The following is a 21946-nucleotide window of genomic DNA, read 5'->3' as shown; positions in this document are numbered from 1 at the left end:
TCTCTTCCTACCCTTGATACAGAGACTTGTGATTCTCTTAGCGCTCCATGGACGCCGGGAGAAGTTGAAGCGGCTATAGATTCTTCCCCTTTAGATAAAGCACCTGGTCTGGATGGCTACATCTCTAATTTTTTCAAAAAGTTTAAATTTAACCTTGCTCCAGTCCTCTTATCGGTTTTTATTGAAGCATCCAGCACCACCTGTTTCCCAAGGGAAATGTTAGAAGCACTTATTGTTACTATACCTAAACCAGGTAAATCGCCGACGGCAGTTCAGAATTATTGCCCTATAGCATTGCTGATTACTGATATTAAACTGTTTACTAAAATGATAGCAAATAGACTATCCCCCCTCCTACCTGGCCTGATTAATCATGATCACGTAGGCTTTGTGTTAGGCAGACAAACGTCGGATAATACCCGTAGAGTTATCAATTTAATTGAACATTGCCAGATCAAAAGAGAGCCATTGCTAGTCCTTTCCCTGGATGCAGAAAAAGAATTCGATAGGCTGCATTGGGATTATTTACAGGCTACTTTGCAGCATTTCGGGTTTGTGGATAGGGTACTACATTCTATTTTAGCTTTGTACTCCTCACCGTCGGCTTCGGTTTTCACCAATGGATGTTGTTCTTCTAAGTTTAATATTACCAACGGTACTCGCCAAGGGTGTCTATTGTAGCCTTTGATTTTCGCTTTGGCTGTTGAGCCTCTGGCTGAGCGGAATAGGTCTTTAGACATGATAGTTCGTCCCATTAGAGGAGGGATGCCCCATAAGATTAGCCTCCTTGCTGACGATATCTTGTTGTGTCTTCTAGAGCCTGAGTCTTCTCTTCCGCACTTACACTCTGAGCCTGGGAGTTAATCTTTCCAGAGAGGCTGACTTACTGACTTGCAACTATGACCCACTCTTTAGAGCGTTTGAAACGCTCACTAAGGACTGGATAATGCACAAAGTTTCCTGGGTGGGTCGAGTGGCTGCAACGAAAATGGTTTTATTACTTAAACTAATGTATCTATTTCGCACCATCCCTCGACCTTTCTTTAAATCTGTTTGCAATAAATGTAACTGATTGATATCTAATTATGTTTGGGGAGGGGCAAGGCTGAAAATAGCGAGAACTACATTGACTGCTACTAAAACTGCTGGAAATACCATTCGCATGTATACTCAGTCAGGCCAGGGATTGGTCCACGCAGGGCACGCCTAAACCATGGGTGTCTATAGAGCAGACCACTATGTTCCCTTTCTCTTTACAGGACCTGTTTTAGTTACCCATATCCTTGGTTCCTCCTAAGGTTGCTGGGTGTAAAGTGGTCCAAACTACTATTTCAACTTAGCAGTGTATGGTTTCCTCTAGCCCCAATGCCGTCTTGCCCTCCCCACGGCTGTCTCTTCGTTCAATAGCTCTTATGATACCTAACTTACAACTAAATATGTCGCATGACCTAGGTCTCCTGACTTTGCAGGATGTACTTTCGGATGGAAATTTAGTCCGATTCTCCCTCCTTCAAACGAAATTTCGAATCCCAATCAAGACTTTTATAAATACCTTCAATTACGCCATTGGCTTCATAGTTGTCTCCCTAAGTCTCCTGCCCAATTGGGTCTCCCTAATATGTTGTCATTTCTTCTTACATCCCAAACTATTAGAGGTGGTATCTCTAGGTGGTACCAGCACTTGCTCCTGGAATCTCGTAAAGGCTTGTTTCCTGCACAGTCCAAATGGGAAACAGATTTCCCTAATGTTTTTACTGAAGTTGTTTGGAAAGACATCTTTCGCTCCTGTTTTACGATCTCTAAATGTATTAATCATTCCGAAATGTATTATAAATTAATCCATAGAATATATTATACACCGGAGAGACAACATAAGATTTGGCCTGACATTTCTTCTAGTTGTCGGAGGAATTGCGGGATGGTAGGGGATATCTTACATGTTTTTTGGTCGTGTCCCGTGATACAGCTACTTTGGCGAGAGGTGTTCCTCTTCATTTCAAAGGTATTGGGTGTAGATGTTTTGGTGGACCCTCTCGTAGTTCTGTTTCATTACTATTCTGGTAATACTGTATGTCCAGTAGTGACAAATACCTTATGGGTCATATTCTAATAGCATCTAAGGATTCTATCGGCCAACAACGGAAATCGGCTGCAGTTCCTAATATAATGACAATTGAAAATAAGCTTCATAAACATTTCATTTTTGAAACGGCGGAATGTAAATACTCCTCATCGGCCTCTTCCATCTATATGAAGTGGCATAAGTGGACCATATATAGAGAAAAGCCAGGCCAATCCTCCATTTATAGTGCTCCAGTTGACTTAAATGTGTTACGATCTCCTGGCTCGACCTCGGCCTCTAATATTTGATTATTGGAGTGGTTCGTACAAATGATGATTACTATGTTCCAGTTATGTTTATGTATTGCTGTATCCCTGATATGCCTCCCCTTGTCCCTATTTCTTTTTTCTGTACCCCTCTTTATACCCTATAAATATATGTTTGTGTAAAACTACAATAAAAAAACTTAATATTAAAAAACTCATACTCATTGGTGAATGGCAAACCTTGACGTTTACTGCAATGTTATTACAGGTTGAGTATCCCTTATCCAAAATGCTTGGGACCAGACGTATTTTGGATATCGGATTTTTCCGTATTTTGGAATAATTGCATACCATAATGAGATATCATGGTGATGGGACCTAAATCTAAGCACAGAATGCATTTATGTTTCATATACACCTCATACACACAGCATGAAGGCAATTTTAGCCAATATTTTTTATAACTTTGTGCATTAAACAAAGTGTGTCTACATTCACACAATTCATTTATGTTTCATATACACCTTATACACACAGCCTAAGATTCATTTAATACAATATTTTTAATAACTTTGTGTATTAAACAAAGTTTGTGTACATTGAGTCATCAAAAAACAAAGGTTTCACTATCTCACTCTCATTAAAAAAAAGTCTGTATTTCGGAATATTCCGTATTTCGGAATATTTGGATATGGGATACTCAACCTGTATTTTATAGATTGGAAAAAGGTCCTTTTAGCTTGTGGCTGATTAACAAAATATCAAAAATAATAAGATTTTACTTACCGATAAATCTATTTCTCGTAGTCCGTAGTGGATGCTGGGGACTCCGTAAGGACCATGGGGATATAGCGGCTCCGCAGGAGACAGGGCACAATAATAAAAGCTTTAGGATCAGGTGGTGTGCACTGGCTCCTCCCCCTATGACCCTCCTCCAAGCCTCAGTTAGGATACTGTGCCCGGACGAGCGTGCATAATAAGGAAGGATATTGAATCCCGGGTAAGACTCATACCAGCCACACCAATTACACCGTACAACCTGTGATCTGAACCCAGTTAACAGTATGATAACAACGAAGGAGCCTCTGACAAGATGGCTCACAACAAGAATAACCCGATTTTTGTAACAATAACTATGTACAAGTATTGCAGACAATCCGCACTTGGGATGGGCGCCCAGCATCCACTACGGACTACGAGAAATAGATTTATCGGTAAGTAAAATCTTATTTTCTCTGACGTCCTAGTGGATGCTGGGGACTCCGTAAGGACCATGGGGATTATACCAAAGCTCCCAAACGGGCGGGAGAGTGCGGATGACCCTGCAGCACCGAATGAGAGACTCCATGTCCTCCTCAGCCAGGGTATCAAATTTGTAGAATTTAGCAAACGTGTTTGCCCCTGACCAAGTAACTGCTCGGCAAAGTTGTAAAGCCGAGACCCCTCGGGCAGTCGCCCAAGATGAGCCCCCTTCCTTTTGGAATGGGCTTTTACAGATTTTGGCTGTGGCAGGCCTGCCACAGAATGTGTAAACTGAATTGTATTACAAATCCAGCGAGCAATCGTCTGCTTAGAAGCAGGAGCACCCATCTTGTTGGGTGCATACAGGCTAAACAGCGAGTCAGATTTTCTGACTCCAGCCGTCCTGGAAACATATTTTTCAGGGCCCTGACAACGTCAAGTAACTTGGAGTCCTCCAAGTCCCTAGTACCCGCAGGTACCACAATAGGTTGGTTCATGTGAAAAACAGAAAACACCTTAAGGAGAAATTGAGGACGAGTCCTCAATTCTGCCCTGTCAGAATGAAAAATTAAGTAAGGGCTTTATATATGATAAAGCCGCCAATTCTGACACACGCCTGGCTGAAGCCAGGGCTAATAGCATCGTCACCTTCCATGTGAGATATTTTAAGTCCACAGTGGTGAGTGGTTCAAACCAATGTGACTTTAGGAAACTCAAAACAACATTGAGATCCCAAGGTGCCACTGGGGCACAAAATGAGGCTGTATATGCAGTACCCCTTTTACAAACATCTGAACGTCAGGCACTAAAGCCAGTTCTTTCTGGAAGAAATTCGACAGGGCCGAAATTTGAACCTTAATGGACCCTAATTTTAGGCCCATAGACAGTCCTGTTTTCAGGAAATGTAGGAAACGACCCAGTTGGAATTCCTCTGTAGGGGCCTTCTTGGCCTTACACCACGCAACATATCTTCACCAAATGCGGTGAAAATGTTTTGCGGTTACATCCTTCCTGTCTTCGACCAGGGTAGGGATGACTTCATCTGGAATGCCCTTTCAGGATCCGGCGTTCAACCGCCATGCCGTCAAACGCGGCCGCGGTAAGTCTTGGAACAGACAAGGCCCCTGCTGGAGCAGGTCCTTTCTTAAAGGTAGAAGCCACGGGTCTTCCGTGAACATCTATTGAAGTTTCGGGTACCAAGTCCTTCTTGGCCAATCCGGAACCACGAGTATCGTTCTTACTCATCTCCCTCTTATGATTCTCAGTACTTTTGGTATGAGAGGCATAGGAGGGAACACATACTCTGACTGGTACACCCACAGTGTTACCAGAGCGTCCACCGCTATTGCCTGAGGGTCCCTTGACCTGGCGCAATATCTGTCTAGTTTTTTGTTCAGGCGGGACGCCATCATGTCCACCTTTGGTTTTTCCCAACGGTTTACAATCATGTGGAAGACTTCCCGATGAAGTCCCCACTCTCCCGGGTAGAGGTCATGCCTGCTGAGGAAGTCTGCTTCCCAGTTTTCCACTCCCGGAATGAACACTGCTGAGAGTGTTATCACATGATTTTTCGCCCAGCGAAGAATCCTTGTAGTTTCTGCCATTTCCCTCCTGCTTCTTGTGCCGCCCTGTTTACGTGGGCGACTGCCGTGATGTTGTCCCACTGGATCAATACCGGCTGACCTTGAAGCAGAGGTCTTGCTAAGCTTAGAGCATTGTAAATTGCCCTTAGCTCCAGTATATTTATGTGGAGAGAAGTCTCCAGACTTGATCACACTCTCTGGAAATTTTTTTTCCTTGTGTGACTGCTCCCCAGCCTCTCAGGCTGGCATCCGTGGTCACCAGGACCCAGTCCTGAATGCCGAATCTGCGGCCCTTTCATAGATGAGCACTCTGCAGCCACCGCAGAAGAAACACCCTTGTCCTTGGAGACAGGGTTATCCGCTGATGCATCTGAAGATGCGATCCGGACCATTTTTCCAGCAGATCCCACGGAAAGGTTCTTGCGTGAAATCTACCGAATGGGATCGCTTTGTAAGAAACCACCATTTTTCACAGGATCCTTGTGCAATGATGCACTGATACTTTTCCTGGTTTTAGGAGGTTCCTGACTAGCTCGGATAACTCCCTGGCTTTCTTCTCCGGGAGAAAACATCCTTTTCTGGACTGTGTCCAGAATCATCCCTAGGAACAGTAGACGTGTCGTCGGAAAAAACTGCGATTTTGGAATATTTAGAATCCACTCATGCTGTCGTAGAACTACTTAAGATAGTGCTACTCCGACCTCCAACTGTTCTCTGGACCTTGCCTTTATCAGGAAAGCGTCCATATTTCTTTTAAGAAGAATCATCATTTCGGCCATTACCTTGGTAAAGACCCGGGGTGCCGTGGACAATCCAAACGGCAGCGTCTGAACTGATAGTGACAGTTCTGTACCACGAACCTGAGGTACCCTTGGTGAGAAGGCAAATTTGGACATGTAGGTAAGCGTCCCTGATATCCAGTGACACCATATCGTCCCCTTCTTCCTGGTTCGCTATCACTACTCTGAGTGACTCCATCTTGATTTGAACGCTTGTATGTAAGTGTTCAAATATTTCAGATCTCACCGAGCCGTCTGGCTTCAGTACCACAATATAGTGTGGAATAATACCCCTTCCCTTGTTGTAGAAGGGGTACTTTGATTATCACCTGCTGGGAATACAGCCTGTGAATTGTTCCCAATACTGCCTCCCTGTCGGAGGGAGACGTTGGTAAAGCAGACTTCAGGAACTTGTGAGGGGGAGACGTCTCGAATTTCCAATGTACACCTGGGATACTACGTGTAGGATCCAGGAGTCCACTTGTGAGTGAGCCCCCTGCGTGCTGAAACTCTTGAGATGACCCCCTACCGCACCCGAGTCCGCTTGTACTGCCCCAGCGTCATGCTGCGGACTTGGCAGAAGCTGTGGAGGGCTTCTGTTCCTGGGAATGGGCTGCCTGCTGCAGTCTTCTTCCCTTTCCTCTACCCCTGGGCAGATATGACTGGCCCTTTTGCCCGCCTGCCCTTATGGGGACGAAAGGACTGAGACTGAAAAGACTGTGTCCTTTTCTGCTGAGATGTGACTTGGGGTAACAAGAGGTGGATTTTTCAGCTGTTGCCATGGCCACCAGGTCCGATGGACCGCCCCTTTATACGGCAATACTTCCATGTGCCGTCTGGAATCTGCATCACCTGACCACTGTCGTGTCTTCGTCTGGCAGATATGGACATCACATTTACTCTTGATGCCAGAATGCAAATATCCCTCTGCGCATCTCGCATATATAGAAATGCATCTATAGTCAATAAAATCTTGTCCCTGTCAAGGGTATCAATATTTTCAGTCAGGAAATCCGACCAAGCCCCCTCAGCGCTGCACATCCAGGCTGAGGCGATTGCTGGTCGTAGTATAACACCAGTATGTGTGTATATACTTTTAGGATATTTTTCAGCTTCCTATCAGCTGGCTCCTTGAGGGCTGCCGTATCTGGAGACGGTAACGCCCCTTGTTTTTATAAGCGTGTGAGCGCCTTATCCACCCTAAGGTGTGTTTCCCAACTCGCCCTAACTTCTGGCGGGAAAGGGTATACCGCCAATAATTTTCTATCGGAGGAAACCCACGTATCATCACACACTTCATTTAATTTATCTGATTCAGGAAAAACTACAAGTAGTTTATTCACACCCTACATAATACCCTTATTTGTGGTACTTGTAGTATCAGAAATATGTAACACCTCCTTCATTGCCCTTAACATGAAACGTGTGGCCCTAAAGGAAAATACGTTTGTTTATTCACCGTCGACACTGGAGTCAGTGTCCGTGTCTGTGTCAACCGACTGAGGTAAATGGGCGTTTTTACAAGCCCCTGACGGTGTCTGAGACGCCTGGACAGGTACTAATTTGTTTGCCGGCCGTCTCATGTCGTCAACCGACCTTGCAGCGTGTTGACATTATCACGTAATTCCTAAATAAGCCATCCATTCCAGTGTCGACTCCCTAGAGAGTGACATCACCAATACAGGCAATTTGCTCCGCCTCCTCACCAACATCGTCCTCCTACATGTCGACACACACGTACCGACACACAGCACACACACAGGGAATGCTCTGATAGAGGACAGGACCCCACTAGCCCTTTGGGGAGACAGAGGGAGAGTTTGCCAGCACACACCAAAAACGCTATAATTATACAGGGACAACCCCTTATACAAGTGTTTTCCCTTATAGCATTTTTATATATGTAATCATATCGCCAAATAAGTGCCCCCCCTCTCTGTTTTAACCCTGTTTCTGTAGTGCAGTGCAGGGGAGAGCCTGGGAGCCTTCCTCACAGCAGAGCTGAGCAGGAAAATGGCGCCGTGTGCTGAGGAGAATAGGCCCCGCCCCCTTTTTGGCGGGCTCTTCTCCCGGAGTTTGTGAGATCTGGCAGGGGTTAAATACATCCATATAGCCTCAAGGGCTATATGTGATGTATTTTAGCCATAAAAAGGTATTATACATTGCTGCCCAGGGCGCCCCCCCCAGCGCCCTGCACCCTCAGTGACAGTTGGTGACTGTTGGTGAAGTGTGCTGACAACAATGGCGCACAGCTGCAGTGCTGTGCGCTACCTTATGAAGACTGAAAGTCTTCTGCCGCCTGTTTCTGGACCTCTGGACCTCTTCAACTTCGGCATCTGCAAGGGGGGTCGGCGGCACGGCTCCGGGACGAACCCCAGGGTGAGACCTGTGTTCCGACTCCCTCTGGAGCTAATGGTGTCCAGTAGCCTAAGAAGCAAATCCATCCTGCACGCAGGTGAGTTTACTTCTCTCCCCTAAGTCCCTCGTAGCAGTGAGCCTGTTGCCAGCAGGTCTCACTGAAAGAAAAAAACCTAACTTAAACTTTTATTCTAAGCAGCTCAGGAGAGCCACCTAGATTGCACCCTTCTCGGCCGGGCACAAAAATCTAACTGAGGCTTGGAGGAGGGTCATAGGGGGAGGAGCCAGTGCACACCACCTGATCCTAAAGCTTTTATTATTGTGCCCTGTCTCCTGCGGAGCCGCTATATCCCCATGGTCCTTACGGAGTCCCCAGCATCCACTAGGACGTCAGAGAAATACCTTTGTTATGCCTTGAGTTAGCAGTACAGGATGATTAGTCCTTTGCCTCCAATTTTTTCATTTGGAGGCAGATTATAATGTACAAATCACACTCCCATCACTACACTTACTACTGCTAGGAGATGTCTCAGCAAAATAAAAAGTAACTGAGTTAGAAAAAAATGGAGTAGCTGTTAATCTGATTCTGCTGTTAATTTGATTGTAGGTAAAGGGGTATATTCAATAAGAGTCGGGTCCATTCCGACATGCAGTTGTCGGAATGGACCCGACAACCCCTATTCAAAAGAGCGGCCAAATCCAACTGTCGGATTTGGCCGTTCCCTGTTTCCTGACCTGCTGCTGCTGTCAGCGCTGCGGGTGCGCTGACAGCAGCGGCAGAGGGAGCTGTCAGCGGCGCCGGGGGGGCTGAAGCCGCCGATCAGCGTGCATTCCAACAAGTCGGGTTTCCCGACTTGTTGGAAAAAATGGTGCCGTAATGAATAGGTTGGAACCGCTTCCGACCTAAAACTGTCGAAAGCTGCCGTCTTTCCGACAAGACGGCAGCTTCCGACAGTTACTGAATATACCCCAAAGTCTGCATCATTATAGGGAATGCTAGAATATCAGGATTTCAGCTCCACAGTTGGCAGCAAGTTTATTACAAAGTGTCTTGTATATACTTGGGTATGTTCTTGCTTAGATGTTTCAGGATATTATTTTCCACCCAACCTATAATGTTCTCGGTAAGTACACCAATTCCTGACATAATGGGTCTGCTACGTAGGTGAAGGTTAGACTGCATGTAAGAGCATTACCCTATGGACCCTCATGAAATAGTATCTGCAAATGTTCCCTATTACTCTGCCCTTCTGCTCCACAGGAGTTTTCTGTCCCCCTGAGCTCCCCTTAGGACACCTGTGTTGACAAGTATCCTACTCTAGTCAAACTCCCCAGCTGCCAGTCCATAACTCTCTTTATTAAATTTGTATTTTTGACAATGCAGGTTTCACTTGTAGTTTGGAATAATGTATACTATTAGGCAGATGTCCTTGTCCCCCTGTATGTGTGTTCATGATGACTATTTAGGATACTTTGTCTGCTGGTTGTTATTATATTGTAATGGGGGCACAGTGGATAAAATTGATGCTTCACAGTGATAGTGTCTGATCTTTGATTGTGATCAGAACCTAACCCTGTGTGAAGTCTGTATGCTCACCATGTGTGTTTCCACAAGGTGCTCTTGTTTTCTTTCACAATCCAAAAACATACTGGCAGGTGTATTGGATTCTAATAAAATTTGTCCCTAGTGTACATATACGGTGGGGAAAAAGTATGTGAACCCTCCGTTGTCAGCAATAATGTCAACCAAGTGTTTCCTGTAGCTGCGGATCAGACTTGCACAATGGACGGGAGTTATTTTGGGCCATTACCTCCTGTTTTAATTTCAGCAATATTCTTGGGACGTCTGGTGTGAATCACTTCAGTTCATGCCACAGAATCTCAATCAGGTTTGACATAAAGATGACTGGGCCACTCAAGAAGGCAAAGTATATTCTGCTGAAGCCATTCAGTGTTTGATTTATTTCTGTGTTTTGGACTGTTGTCTTGTTGTATTACCCAACTTCGTTTGAGCTTCAACAGGCAGACAGCTAGCCTTACATTCTTCTTCAGAATGTTTTGATAAACTTTGGAATTCATGTTTCATCAATAAGAGCAAAACATCCAGGCCCAGAGACTGCAAAGCAGCCCCAAGCCATGCTGCTCCCTACAGTTGGTATAAGGTTGTGATGCTGGTGTGCTGTGCCTTGATTCTGAACAGTCTTATAATAATAATAATAATAATGATAATGTGTTTGTTCCAAACAACTCAACTTTCACTCATCTGTCCTCAGCCCATATTGGTAGTAGTGCTGTGGTACAACCAGACAGAGCCTGATTTAGACCTCATGGGGCCTTAGGCAAGATACCAACTCACCCCCACTTAAAAAAAATATACTATAGGATTTATTGTTGGCAGTTGTGAGGAGAGAGTTTATTTACCTGACGACATCAAGCTCTGTTATCTCACTGTGGGGTGCTCTGGGCTTGGATGCCAGCTCAGCGGGGAATGGTCCATATTCCCTGGTGGCCCAATCAGCCCATGGTGCTGCTGCTGTGCTGGGGCTGGCGGCAGCCGCCCAATGCAATGCAGATACAGTAGTTGATGTCACACGGTGGTCGTGTAGTGCTCCTCTGGGAATGTTTTGCAGAGGCACAGTAACAGAGCTCAATGCCAGTATTAGTGCTAATAAATAGTGGTCTGAGCACTGTTACTGGGCATCTGTAAAATATTTAACTACAATCCAGCCTTTGTGATGGATAATAAACGGGTCAGATTTTGTGGAGCCCTGCCGGGGCCTAGTTTGCCATGTGGGAAATCCGGGCCTGCATCCAGATGGTCTTTAGCGAACTTCGCACATGCAGCAACATGTTTTTTTCTGGACAGCAGTGGTTTCTTCCATGGTATCCTTCCATTAAAACCATTCTTGTTCAATGTTTTATGTGTTGTAGACTTGTGAATAGATGTGTTTCTAAGTTGACACTATAGGATTATTTTGAACCTCTGTAAGCGTTCTGTGCTCTTGTAGTCACCTACAGTATGCAGGATGGCCACCTTTTTTTTGGAGCTCAAGATAGTGACACCTCTGCTTTTTGATGGTTCAATGTCGACAAACTTTGTTTAATTTTGTCCACAAAATTATTACAAATATTGTATAAAATGACCTATAGGCTTCACGTAGAAGATGTATATAAAACATAAATACATTTCGTGTTTACACTTGGGTCTCTTCTCCAGAATACCTCATTATGGTATGCAAATATTCCAAATCACTGAAAAATATGATATCTAAAATACTTCTGGTCCCAAACATTTTGGATATGGGAGACTGACTCAACCTGTACCTACCAAACAAGGTGGCACATCTCACAGGCACATCCTTGCATGAGAAAGTACAACTCACTCATCTTCCAAAATATAATCACTTCCTGCCTGCTGCGTTATAAACCTATGCATTATTTTTCTTACTGACAAACTGTGGATCTGCGTCCTGTTTTGGATTCTTAAAGTGTATTCATTCTGACGTAGTATTTTTGCTCCGTGACAATAAAATAGATAGATGGAAACATTATATCTTAAAATATATTGCTATTACACACACGGTTACATCATGCTAATAGGATAAATCATTATTTTCTGACAGTCAGAAAAATGCTTACTTAAAAACTACTCAAATGATGACTGTGTTTATATTTATTACGGTAATGAAATAAACACTAAACTGTTAATATGAGTAAATATAAATATTTAAACTGAATAAGATAAGCATTGATATCACGACTGTACGCATAGCTAATTATGATTAGGGTTATGGCTCCCATATTCCATATGGCAACATATTGTCATTATTTGTCGATCCTGCAATGGCCGAATCTGGGAATATAGAATATTAATCACGTTTAAAAATCCAAAATCCCCAATCCAGCCACAAACAGTCGGTACTGGCAAATCATGGATTTTTAACATTAATTTCCACGATTACCCGACGGATCGCGGATTGGGGAAATGGGGCCGCAGATGTATGGGGGCCATTAGACAGCAATGTCATTATTTACACCGTTGATTACGCATGTGCGAAAGTCGGCAATGTTGTCTTACTTTAACCTTAATTACCATTGATTACATTCATGACAGCTGTCAACTTTCACAGTTCAATATTTTCATGCTGACACAGTCAATGTCATAATTATGATTGCCAATCTTGTATACCATACCCACAGCAGTCATGGTTCAGTCTAAGACCTCCCAACATGACCCATGCCTGCAGTGTAATAATGTTTTGGTCTTGTTTTCTCTGCTTATTCTACAATGATAATAATCTGGACTGAAATATTGAATGCATTCTTTTGACAGCAATTAATTCAGTCATTCCAGTTTACTGCAATTGGAAAATGAGTGCGATAAATCTGAGCAGTACTTTTATTACACTGTGAAAATAGACCACATTTGTTATAAGCCCTAAACACTATGCAATAACACTGAAAGATATGAACGATCTCGTTCATTAATGAATGCGATATTGTTCATATCTTTCAGTGTGTAGGCACCAATGATGAACGATGTGTGGCCCTGCGCTTGTTCATCGTTGGTGTCGGCTCGTTTATACATGCATGCCAATATGGACAATCTCGTCCATATTAGCATGCAGGGCTTCACTCCCCCCTGTTACCCCTCCCCCCACCGCGTCGCCCCTATCGGCTGTCGGGCTCTTCGGCGGAAAATGGCCAGTGTGTAGGGCCCATTAGTCTGCTGTCTCTTTTTTTTTTTGGCCTTCTCCAAGAGTCTTGTTGTTCACCTTCCAGCGATTGCAGCACAGAGTAACATTCCATAGACAGATGTAAAAACACAGGTCAGTATGTCCACTTAAACAATAAATGATGATCTGTATATGTCAGAGTTTATCAAACCTCTCCTCTACAATGGTACCCAAGCAGGTCATGTGCTGAAGGTTTCCCAGTGTCACAACATGTGACTTATCAGCTCACGTGCCTCATAGTTGAAGGTTACAGCTATTACAAGTTAGTTTGCCTCTTAAAATAGGTATCCGATCTCTAGGTCGACCACACTAAGGTCAACATGGTTTCTAGGTCGACATGAGTTATTTTACAATTTTCTACATTTTGTTGAACTTTTTCATACTTTACAATCCACGTGGACTACAAATGGGAATGGTAACCTTGCCGGAAGCATGGCGAGTAGAGCGGGCCATGTGAGAGGACATGGTGCACTAATTGGGGTTACCGGTCACTCTACGAAGAAAATGATACCAAATTATTTTTTTAAAAATCCTTAGGTTGACCTTTTGTTGTGTCGACCATTTGTCGTGTCAACCTAATGCCTGTGTCGACCTATTTTAGGTGTCGACTTAGTTACCGTCGACCAATAGTGGTCGACCTAGACACTGTCGACCTAAGTGTGGTTGACCCTATGATCCACACCCCTTAAAATAATCTGTCATACCTTTGTATATTGTCCATACTTCTGAGCATTTTTACAATAGAATGCAGATGTTGAATGCAGGCATCAGATGTTAATCCTGGGGGTAAAAAAGTACATTTGATCTTTTATAAAAGATTAATTCAAAATATTTTGTTTGTGAAAAAAACTAACTTTCATTTTATTTCTGTCATTGCGTAAAATGGGCAGCATGAATGACATAGTAGATAGAACTACTGCCTTACAGAACTAAGATCTTGGGTTCAATTCTTATCAAGGCCCTTTCTGCGTGGAGTTTGTACATTCTCCCTGTGTTTGTGTGGGTTTCCTGCATGTAGTTTGGCTTCTACCCACAATCCAAAAATATGCTATAAGTTTATTTGGTATGACCATAAAAAAAAATTAACCCTAGTGTGTATGTGTGTATACGTTGGTAGGGAATATGAATTGAAAGCTCCACTTTGGGCAGGGACTGATGTGAATGAATATGTGAGTGATACATAAGTAACAGGTAATAAATAAATTATGATGCTCCTACAAGTCAGAAATCTGTGCCTACAGATGAAGCCTCCCTCGTTTCTGTTTCTCTGCCTAAACGGAGGATTAGTCACGCCTAAGTGATAGCTCAGGTTGTTCAGCTGTTTCACGGACAGGTGCGTTGAGGCATGACTACATACGCAGCATACAATACACATCTTCACCACTGGGTGGCTAATGCTCCACTAATCCAGTACTGTAGAACGAATAGCGGTGGATTGATCTACAAGCTCTGGCAAATGGTCAGTGATGACTGTAATGTTACTGTATAGTGTAAACACAGACCAATGGCCAGACAGAGAGTCAATTTAAAAAAAAGACCAATAAATCAATCAATAAAATTACTGTGAACACAGACGCAAGCGAATGTGTTAAAGCAATGGTCCATTGACGGGTTATGTGAGCGTCCAAAGTCCCGTAGACTAATTAATAAATAAGAATAGTGTATAGAGACACAAATGAACGTGTTAAAGTAATGGTTCATTGACGTAAGGCATACAGTACTGTATGTGAGCGTCCAAGTCTGGTAGCCAATACAGCAAAACCCATGGGAAGGGATCACTGCTTACATTTACAAATGAGCGTGTGTCTCTATCACCAGGCGTCATGGCCAAGCAGTGAAGTGTCTTTGTCTGAAAAGACCAGTCTCTCAGGGGAGGGGGAATGGTGAGGGGGGAGGTGGTGAGTTCAGAGACGCTGTCGGAAATATTCATTCTCTGTCGGGACCCAAAAAAAGAAACCAATAAATCAATAAATAAAAATAGTGTACACATACGCAAACGAACGTGTTAAAGCAATGGTCCATTGACGATAGGTTTATGTGAGCTATTAAATTAAATGAAATAAAAATGGGCTTAAAGCTTAATATCTCCAGTTCTGGGAGTCCAATCGGCTCAGAACTGAGTTGGTATGGAAGGGGAGACGATTAGCTAACAAAAGATACCGACCCCAAGTTTCTATGACCCCCACAAGGCTAATAGCAAGCGTCGGAACCCATGGTGGGTCTGAATTAACGGGCCCATTATAGTCTATGGGAAAATGGGTCGACTTTGCGCCCCCATATCTCCGATTCTGGGTATCCCAGAGACGTGAGACCAGTACCATACAAAAGAGGAGACTCTTGGCTTTCGGAACAGATCGGCCACTAGTTTATGTGACACCTCCAATTGTCCGCCCAGCTTTCACGGGGTGCGGGGATTCTGGCTAGATAGAAAATACTGTACATAGATGCTAAGCACAGTGTTTTGGCATCCATGAACTTAGGGAGGAGCTTTTATCTCTGCCCATTATACTTATAAAGTTAACAATTGCTGCTGTAGCCTTTAGAGCAGAGTACGTTACAAGCTGTTCGTTCTACTTAGTACTCAAATAGAAAATACTGTACAGAGCGTCCTGCATCACATATTGGATCCATAGCTGCTGCCCACACTTAATAAATGTCCTATCAGTCTGCCCATTTAAAATTGCTAATTAGATGTTCAGCGTATGTGGTATCCCTCTGCCAGGTGCCACCCTATGCCTAGGGTCAACTCTGTCCCCAATATTGTTTTATGAGAAGCCTCAAAACAAGTGCAAAGATCCAATTGAAATGTACTTGATTCATTATCAAATACTTGGTCGGCAGATGACCACTACAGGTTGAGTATCCCTTATCCAAAATGCTTGGGACCAGAGGTATTTTGGATATGGGATTTTTCCGTATTTTGGAATAATTGCATACCATAATGAGATATCATGGTGATGGGACCTAAATCTAAGCACAGAATGCATTTATGTTTCATATACACCTTATACACACAGCCTGAAGGTAATTTTAGCCAATATTTTTTATAACTTTGTGCATTAAACAAAGTGTGTCTACATTCACACAATTCATTTATGTTTCATATACAGCTTATACACACAGCCTGAAGGTCATTTAATACAATATTTTTTATAAATTTGTGTATTAAACAAAGTTTGTGTACATTGAGCCATCAGAAAACAATGGTTTCACTATCTCAGTCTCACTCAAAAAATTCCGTATTTCGGAATATTCTGTATTTCGGAATATTCCGTATTTCGGAATATTTGGATATGGGATACTCAACCTGTATCAGCCTTTATGTACAGCCATTCGCCGGTCAATTTAATAAGTGGTCTGACTGCAAGCCCAAGTGGCGAATTGGAAGGTCTTTTCCAACTTCTGCCATCCACACGTGTCTACTGTGTGGACAGCATAAGACAGTATCTGATGAAACCAATGGATTAGACAAACTAAAACACAAGTTACACATCATGCAATAGCCACACAACCCTAAGCTCTGAATTTTACCAGTATATCTGTAAGTATTCATCATAAAGCAATCACATGGATTTGGTTTTCCGCCTAACTATCTATTGACTAGTGAAAAACAAAAGTATGAAATAGTTTGGAAATTCCCAGATATGTTAAAGTTTGCCAATTAGACTATGGGACGAGGAATGTTAGGGGGAGAGAGATTTATTTTCTTGCCTGATCTCAGATCCTATAACATGTTGAAATTAGATGTGAGCACATTCAGCTGTAGACGGATGCAAAAGCATTCGATATCCTTGAGAATCAGAGCATTACATGCAAAGCTTGTTATCATGACAATGCAGCACATGATAGACGAGATGAGAAATTGTTTCTTTGGGGGAAAGCAAAAATGAGTTTAATTTATGTATGCTGCAAATAAGTTATGAACACAGGATATCTTATACATTGTGGGTAGATCGAAAAGATACAAAATAAGACGATATTTACATTTAGCCAACTGTTCTAAAAGTGTTGTTAGTTAGGGAAACATACCTTCGACTTTACGGAGCAATGCCAATACAAGAGCAGTATTTTTGTGCAGACAATAAGCTCTCAGTGGCAGCTTGGTCTAATTAGAAGAAAACACACATATGGTACATGTTACTACAGATTATTATAGATCTGCTGTAGCACATAATACAGGTTGAGTATCCCTTATCCAAAATGCTTGGGACCAGAGGTATTTTGGATATGGGATTTTTCCGTATTTTGGAATAATTGCATACCATAATGAGATATCATGGTGATGGGACCTAAATTTAAGCACAGAATGAATTTATGTTACATATACACCTTATACACACAGCCTGAAGGCAATTTTAGCCAATATTTTTTATAACTTTGTGCATTAAACAAAGTGTATCTACATTCACACAATTCATTTATGTTTCATATACACCTTATACACACAGCCTGAAGGTCATTTAATAAAATATTTTTAATAACTTTGTGTATTAAACAAAATTTGTGTACATTGAGTCATCAAAAAACAAAGGTTTCACTATCTCACTCTCATTCAAAAACGTCCGTATTTCGGAATATTCTGTATTTCGGAATATTTGGATATGGGATACTCAACCTGTAGTATAAACCAAACCAAATGTAGTGCCATACAAATAATATTTACATCTATATTTAAATGAAGCAATAAAAAGATAAATACAGTTTATCTTGTAAGCATTCTTTTTGGTATCCAATGTAATGGCTCATTTACCAACATTTCATTTACAGTAAATGCAAAATCTGCATTGGTCACATACAAAAAATTAAAAAGGAACGACCACTACAGCAACTACATAAAACAGAGAAAAATGTATCTAAACCTCCCCACAAATAACATCAAAAAAAATTTGATTTAACCCTTCAAAACAAATGTTGTTGAATACGACGCTTCATCTCATACTACATCTAATACATTCTAGGGTAAAGTTTGTCCTGGGTTGTATTAGACCAGGGGTAGCTGCTGTGGAACTACATATCCCAACAGGTCTTGCCATAATTTTGCTGTTAGAGCATGCTGAAACTGTGACAGGGCCACAGCAGCTGGAGTGCTACAGGCCAATTTTGAATAATCAAAATCTATGCCTAAAAGTGAAAGCTAAAACAAAATGAATAAAAGAGTAATCTAAGTCTGTGTTCTTCTAGTAAATGGTGTAGCAACAAGGAAGAAAAAAGGATAGTTATAGTAGACTTACCATTGTTAACTCTCTTTCTGCGCGGTACATTGGGTCCACCGGGATAACATTGGGGATGTCCTAAAGCAATTCATCAAGGGCGGGGACACGCCTTAGTGGATGTGAGAATCCGGCGTCCAAAAGAAGCATCCTGGGAGGCGAAGGTATCAAAGGCATAGAACCTAAGAAATGTGTTCACAGAGAACCACGTAGCCGCCTTGCACAATTGTTCTGTGGACGCGCCGCAGCGGGCCGCCCAAGAAGGTCCAACAGACCAAGTAGCATGGGCTTTAATAGAAGCAGAAGCTGGGAGTCCAGCCTGCGCATAAGCTTGTGCAACCACCATTCTAATCCATCTGGCCAAGGTTTGCTTATTCGCAGGCTAGCCACGTTTGTGGATACCAAACAGGACAAAAAGGGTATCTGACCTCCTGATAGAGGCAGTCCTCGCCACATAGATACGGAGAGCCCTTATCACATCCAAAGAACGTTCTTTGGGAAACAAGTCTGAAGAGATAAAGGCCGGGACCACAATCTCTTGGTTAAGGTGAAAAGATGACACCACCGTAGGAAAATAACCTGGGCGAGTTCGTAGAACCGCCCGATCACTATGAAATATCAGAAAGGGTGGACGACTGGACAAAGCGCCTCAGTCCGACACCCGTCTTGCAGATGCAATAGCCATGAGCATTTCAGGTTCACCGATTCAAGAGGTTCAAATGGAGACTCTTGTAGGGCACGCAGGACAACAGACAGATCCCAAGGAGCCACAGGAGGAACATAGAGAGGCTGAATCCGTAGGACACCCTGAGTGAATGTATGAAAGTCAGGTATAGACGCAATTTTTCTCTGAAACCATACCGGCAAAGCAGATATATAACCTTGAGGGAGGACAGACGAAGACCTAAGTCTAGGCCGCTTTGCAGAAAAGCCATCATTCTGGAAGTTCTGAATCTATAGGCATCATTCTTATCAGCACACCAAGTGAAGAATTCCAAACCCTGTAATAAATCCAGGCAGAGGCCGGTTTGCGGGCCTTCAACATAGTTTGAATAACCGCCTCGAAAAATCCTTTGGCCCTCAGGAGTGATGCTTCCAGAGTCACACCGTCAAAGCCAGTCTGGCCAGGTCTGGATAGAGACAAGGGTCCTGTACGAGGAGGTCTGGTCGCTAAGGAAGTAGGGCACTCCCTGTCGACAGACCCTGCAGGTCTGAGAACCAATGCCATTTGGGCCACGCTGGAGCGACTAGAAGTAGCATTCCTCCTTCTTATTTGAACTTCCGTAGGACCCTGGGCAGGAGTGAAACCAGAGGGAATACGTAGGGCAGCTGAAAATTCCATGGAACTGTCAGTGCGTCCACGAACACTGCCTGAGGATCCCTGGACCGAGATCCGAAGACCGGAACCTTGTAATTGTGTCAAGACGCCATGAGGGCTACGTCTGGTAGGCCCCACCTGTCCACTATGAGTTGAAAGACTTCTGGATGAAGACTCCACTCTCCGGCGTGCACGTCCTGGCTACTGAGGATGTCCGCTTTCCAGTTTAGGACGCCCTGAATGAACACTGCCGATATGGCTGGCAGATGACGTTCCACCCAACAAAGGATTTTTGACACTTCAATCATTGCTATGCGGCTTCGAGTGCCGCCTTGATGGTTTATGTATGCCACCGTGGTGGCGTTGTCTGACCGTACTTGAACAGGCCAGTTCTGTACCAGAGGCAGGGCAACAGATGCATTGAACACTGCCCTCAGCTCCAGAATATCGGGAGGAGTGATTCCTCCTTGGTCCAACGACCCTAAAAGAGTGTTACTCCAACACCGCTCCTCATCCCCTCAGACAGGCATCCAGTTTCAGCAGGAACCAGTCGGGGACCCAGAAGGGACGGCCCCTGCTCAATTGCTGGAGCAACCAGGTCAGCGACAGACAAACCTCCGGAGTCAAAGAGATCATTTGAGATCTGATCCGATGAGTTAGGCCGTCCCACTCGGAAAGGATTAACCGTTGTAGTGGGCGGGAATGAAATTGCGTGTACTCTACCATGTCGAAGGCCGAAACCATCAGGCCAAGTACTTGCATCAACACTCTGGGGCGACGAAGGAACCATCTTATCAAGTCCTGAAGCTTCAGTACTTTGTCTGGAAACAGAAACAGTCTCTAACTGTGTGCGTCCAAGAGTGCCCCCAGGTGCACCATGCTCTGAGCTGGGACCAGCGAGGACTTCTTCGAATTGATTAGCCACCTATGGGATTGCAGGAGGGTCACCGTCAGTTGCAGATGACTGAGGAAGACTTTGAGGGAATTTGCCAGAATCAGCAGGTTGTCTAGGTACGGCAGGATTCTAACTCCCTGGCGACGGAGATGGGCCGTCATCATGGCCATGATCTTGGTGAAGATCCGGGGAGCCGTAGCCAGTTCAAATGGCAGAGCCTGGAATTGGTAGTGAAGGTTGCAAATGGCAAACTGAAGGAACTGCTGATGCGACATGGCAATAGGAATATGCAGATATGCATCCTGTATATCCAGGGATACCATATAGTCTCCGGGTTCCATAGCCAGCACAATTGAGTGCAGCGTTTCCATATGAAACCTGTACACTCTCACAAACTTGTTCAGAGATTTGAGGTTGAGAATAGGCCAGAAGGACCCCTTGGGTTTCGGGACCAGAAACAGTGTCGAGTAGTAACCTCTGCCTCTCTGGGACTGAGGTACCAGCATAACCACTCCTGAACTCACAACCATTTGTAGAGCTTGCACCTTTAACGGATCCGAAGAGAGAGCCGTAGTGCAGAACTGGCAAGGGGGACGTCTCTTGAAGGAGACAGCGCACCCGTGAGAGACAACTTCCAATACCCATGCGTCTGAAGTGGTCTTTAACCAGACCTGGGAGAACTGTAGAAGTCGGCCTCCCACCCAGAGGCCCGCCGCCGTCATGCAGCAGGCTTGTCATGTTTTGAAGCAGGCTGATGGGCTGCCCAGGATTGTTTCACCTTGTGCTTGGTGGTTTTGGGAGCACGAGATTGTCTCGGGTATGACTGACCCTTTGCTTTCCCTTGAGGCCGAAAGGAACGAATAGTGGTACCTTTTGCCTTCTGTGCAGAAGGATTAGTAGTTGGGAGAAAAGCAGCTGCTAATTCAGACACCACTTTATTTAGGTCTTCTCCTAACAAAATGTCCCCAGTAAAGGGGAGTACCTCCAAGGTCTTTTTGAAGTCCAGGTCCACTTTTCATTACCTCAACCACAGTATGCGATGAGCCAGGACAGACGTGTCCAATGCCTTGGCTGCCAATACTCCCACCTCAGAGGATGCCTCCTGAATGTAATAGGTGGCGGTGGTATTGTGAGACTGGTATTCTCTGGCATTATCAGAAATATCCTCGGACAGCTCTTTCTCTAATGCCTGAACCCATGCCTCAATACCTTTTGCAGCCCAAAAGGCAGCTATAGTGGGTCTATTAATAGCTCCTGTAAGGGAGTAGATCAGTGAAGTGACAGTGGTGACAGGCAGAGTGGACAACACCACGTCGCGGGTGATATGAGAATACACCGGGGGTAGAGTCTCCCATTTGTTACAATACTCTGCAGGGAGAGGATAGCGAGCCAAGGCCCGTTTAGGCAGAGGAAATTTCTTCCCTGGATTAGACCAGGGTTCCCATCTGATGTCCACTAAATGATCAGAATGGGGTAATACAGTTTTTACCACCTTCT

The 21946-nt window shown here is 43.9% G+C and overlaps 1 protein-coding gene across 2 annotated transcripts in view; it reads right to left on the bottom strand.

The window, feature by feature from the left end:
* The window catches only part of FANCC (FA complementation group C), a 451540-nt gene that overhangs the window by 19503 nt on the left and 410091 nt on the right, over positions 1–21946 (bottom strand). For both annotated transcript variants that reach the window (XM_063913751.1, XM_063913750.1), the window contains exons 11-12: positions 17056–17131; positions 13731–13806 (exon numbers count right to left, since the gene is read on the bottom strand). In XM_063913751.1, coding sequence (XP_063769821.1) covers positions 13731–13806; positions 17056–17131 — 152 coding nt within the window. The remainder of the gene's footprint in view (positions 1–13730; positions 13807–17055; positions 17132–21946) is intronic.

Source organism: Pseudophryne corroboree, chromosome 1 (assembly GCF_028390025.1).
Source record: "Pseudophryne corroboree isolate aPseCor3 chromosome 1, aPseCor3.hap2, whole genome shotgun sequence".
NCBI lineage: Eukaryota > Metazoa > Chordata > Amphibia > Anura > Myobatrachidae > Pseudophryne > Pseudophryne corroboree.
This window is presented reverse-complemented; position numbering and strand designations above follow the sequence as displayed.